Here is a 3,341-nt window from a genome sequence, read left to right on the forward strand (position 1 = left end):
ATGTGTATGCACCTCATTTTCTGATCAGAGTGAAGTGTTTCCCCTTTAAACATCCTAGTTTGGCTTTGGGGGAAGAGGCTGATCCAAGAGCAGTGCAATTTGCATGAAAGCACCAAAAAAAAAAATAATAATACAGATATGGCCACAGCAAGAGCAAGCAGAAAGATGTGGGGAGCAGTTCTTCAAGAAACATTCTTCAAAGCTTATGTTGGTAGAGATGGATGAATTAATGATTGAATGAATGAATGTGGAGGGAGGGAAGGGGAGGGAGAGGGAGAGGGAGAGGGGGGAAGGATTACACTCGGGCTTTAGAACACTCTGGAAACATATAAATGATCAATTGCGTCTTTCAGCGGAGAATAAAAAAAGTTTTGGCTGTCCAAAGCTGCAGTCAAGCCACAGAGAAGAGATAGGAGGGGGAGGAGTGAAGTATGGATGAAAGGATGGATTGAAAGGAGGAGGGGGAAGTAAAGAAGCTGCTGGCCATACACTTTAATGTAATGGCTTTGTAATTCTTCTCTTTTTTTACCCTCATATACATTCGTTCTGTGTAATGCTCTCACATCTCTCTAAATAACACGTCTTCAGTCCTCCCTCTGCAGCGTCCCAAACAGAGTCTGTTGTCACATCCCCTTTGCGTTTTGCTTCTTTCACTCCTTTTTTTACACAATCTTTTCCATGGCCTCTTCTCTTTCCCAGAGCCCTTCATCTTTTTCCATCATACTTCCTCCATCTTCCACCAGCTTCCACTTCCTCCTTTGTGTCCACCCCTTCCTCTTCCTCTTCCTCTTCCTCTACACGGGGAAGACCAGGAAGCCGGAGAAGGTGGAGTATTTCCACCCCCCCATGAGGTTTCCTCTCTCCAGCTTGAGGTAGGCCCGGTCCCCTTTCTCCATCTGGATCAGAACACCGTTGCTGGCCGCCTCACGCGTCACATCCTGGTCACCTGCAAACGCCGAGATCACCGGCCAGCCGTTGTGCATCAGGCTCACCTGGAGGGAGAGAGAGAGAGAGCATGGAAGTGAATGGAAAGGTAGAAGAGAGAGAGAGAAAAAGACAAACATACACTCTCCCCTACAGTTACAGTACTTACTTACAAGCAGGGAAATGTTAGGAGTGTGAATCACTGGTTTCATCACGATACGATGTTAGATGGATTCATTGGAAAACAATACTATATTTGCAGGTATCACAAAGTCTGACGCAAAACGACTTTGATTCTAATCGATTAAGGGGCCGCCGTCAATATGAGACATATCATGTGCACATTTAACACAACTTTTTACATTTATATCATATCGCTAATAAAAACTAAAATAAGAATTTACCATTTGATTTCTGAGCTCTTCTAGATATTTCAATGTGAAATCATCCATTTCTTAAGTGGAAATAGTGTCCCGAACAGACGTGCAGAGAGATTGTCAAAATAAAAGCTTCTAGTAAAGACAACGATATGCATCGATGTTTGGATGTTGCCTTGAGGCGGTACGATCTTTTGCTAATTAATCGATATATCGCTCTATATCGATGTACCGTTACAGCCTCGGGAAATGTAGAGACATTTTGCACGACACACACCCAAACTTTTCTCATTATCAAGAGGATGATTTCATGTGGTTACAGACTTCCTAGTTGAGCTGCGAAATCGTTGCGCGATTTCCTTAGAAAATATATGCAGCAATGCACATGGTTAAGACAATACAACAAAATGCTCTATTTTCACAGAGCAGTTTGGTGCTGCTGCACAGTAAGCACATTATCAGTAGATACATTGTGTGAACTTCCCTCTTTTTTTCAATCACCACACAGAGAAGATTTGTTACAGTGAGTTAGAGAGACATTCACGCAAAGACAAGTCCAACACGGACTCACGCTGTGTCTGACTCAACAAATGTTTCAATGGGAAATAACATCTCCGTACAAAGAGTTGTAGCTGTCAGAGATACGTCGCCTCTCTTTCCAGGCTGGCCAACACACACACACACACACACACACACACACACACACACACCAGACATCGGCTTTCATCAATTCTCTTTTGAGCAACAGCAGAAATACAAGGACTCTCTGGAGTTGTTTCCCCAGTATGCTTCACTAAGAAATGGTTTAGTCCTACCCCTGGCACCCATGCAGTAGGCCTACTCAAACCATCTTAAATGATTTGGGGAGAAATGCCTTTTTATGCAGGACCACACTTCAAAAAAGATGGCAGATTACAGAAGTCCTACTCACTGTAGCCTTGTATGGAAAGGGGAAAGGGGAGCAACACAGTTTACATGTTGTGCTGCACTATACGACCATGACTATATGATGACGGATTTAGCGTCAGGAAGGGGGGGGGGGGGATGTGCAAACCATTTTTGAGTGGCTTATGTCACCCTGCTCCAATTCTAATTCCTTTGTATGTGATGAAAGGTATTAGGTGAATAAAGAGAGGCTAAAAGCACAGCATATTTATAATGAATCACTGAGTGGCCATTGCTATTCCTGGGAAGAGTTTTTTTCTTTTCTTTTCTTGATTGCATTAGATAGTATGGAGATTCATAATATTGTCATATTCATCCTTCCACTTTATCCTGTGTAAAAATAAGTTTCAGGGACATGTGTGCCATGTTACTGAGAGCCTTTTGCTGTCCTAGACCACACCTACTCAGTGATGTTTTTTTGTTTCTGTTTAATTTTTAAACATGTTTCACATCATGCAGGGTTTTTAAGGTTCAATTCAAATTGACATTCACACCTGAACTCTAAATACATCAAATAAAAAATGTCTGCACGACCTAATTACAAAACTGTTGCTAAATGATGGAACACAGTCAAAAACATCCCATAATTATCCACTTATCAACCTCACTCTCATCATGGTCAGGAGATTGTGTGTGTGTGTGTGTGTGTGTGTGTGTGTGTGTGTGTGTGTGTGTGTGTGTGTGTGTGTGTGTGTGTGTGTGTGTGTGTGTGTGTGTGTGTGTGTGTGTGAGGGAGATGAAGAGCCTGTCAGAGTCAAGAGCTCTCTTGGCCAGCCACTCCTCTTAATAGCAAACTGAACACTCACACAGTATCTGTGTATGTGTGTGACTGTGTGTGTGTGTGTGTGTGTGGTGTGGTGTGTGTGTGTGTGTGTGGTGTGGTGTGTGTGTGTGTGTGTGTGTGTGCGTGTGTGTGTGTGTGTGTGTGTGTGTGTGTGAGAAGTTTTGAGCAGCCAGCCAGTGAATTTGATGAAAACACTCAGAATATACATAATAATTTTTTTGAAATTACTAGTATGGGAACACATTTCAGAGAAAATGCTAATTTCACAATGTTGAACATGTAGTTTAGCTTATTGCCAGTTACAGCGACAC

General features: G+C 42.5%; 1 protein-coding gene across 1 annotated transcript in view; it reads right to left on the bottom strand.

Moving 5' to 3' along the window:
- Positions 1-794: 794 nt before the first annotated feature.
- cbln1 (cerebellin 1 precursor) overlaps positions 795-3,341 on the bottom strand; it is a gene marked incomplete at both ends in the record, with an annotated part of 28,557 nt that continues 26,010 nt past the window's right edge. Inside the window, one exon of the mRNA XM_080028623.1 lies at positions 795-992. Within this exon, the coding sequence (XP_079884749.1) occupies positions 795-992 (198 nt within the window). The remainder of the gene's footprint in view (positions 993-3,341) is intronic.

This window comes from Ammodytes marinus (assembly GCF_949987685.1).
Source record: "Ammodytes marinus genome assembly, chromosome: 5".
NCBI classification, from domain to species: Eukaryota; Metazoa; Chordata; class Actinopteri; order Uranoscopiformes; family Ammodytidae; genus Ammodytes; species Ammodytes marinus.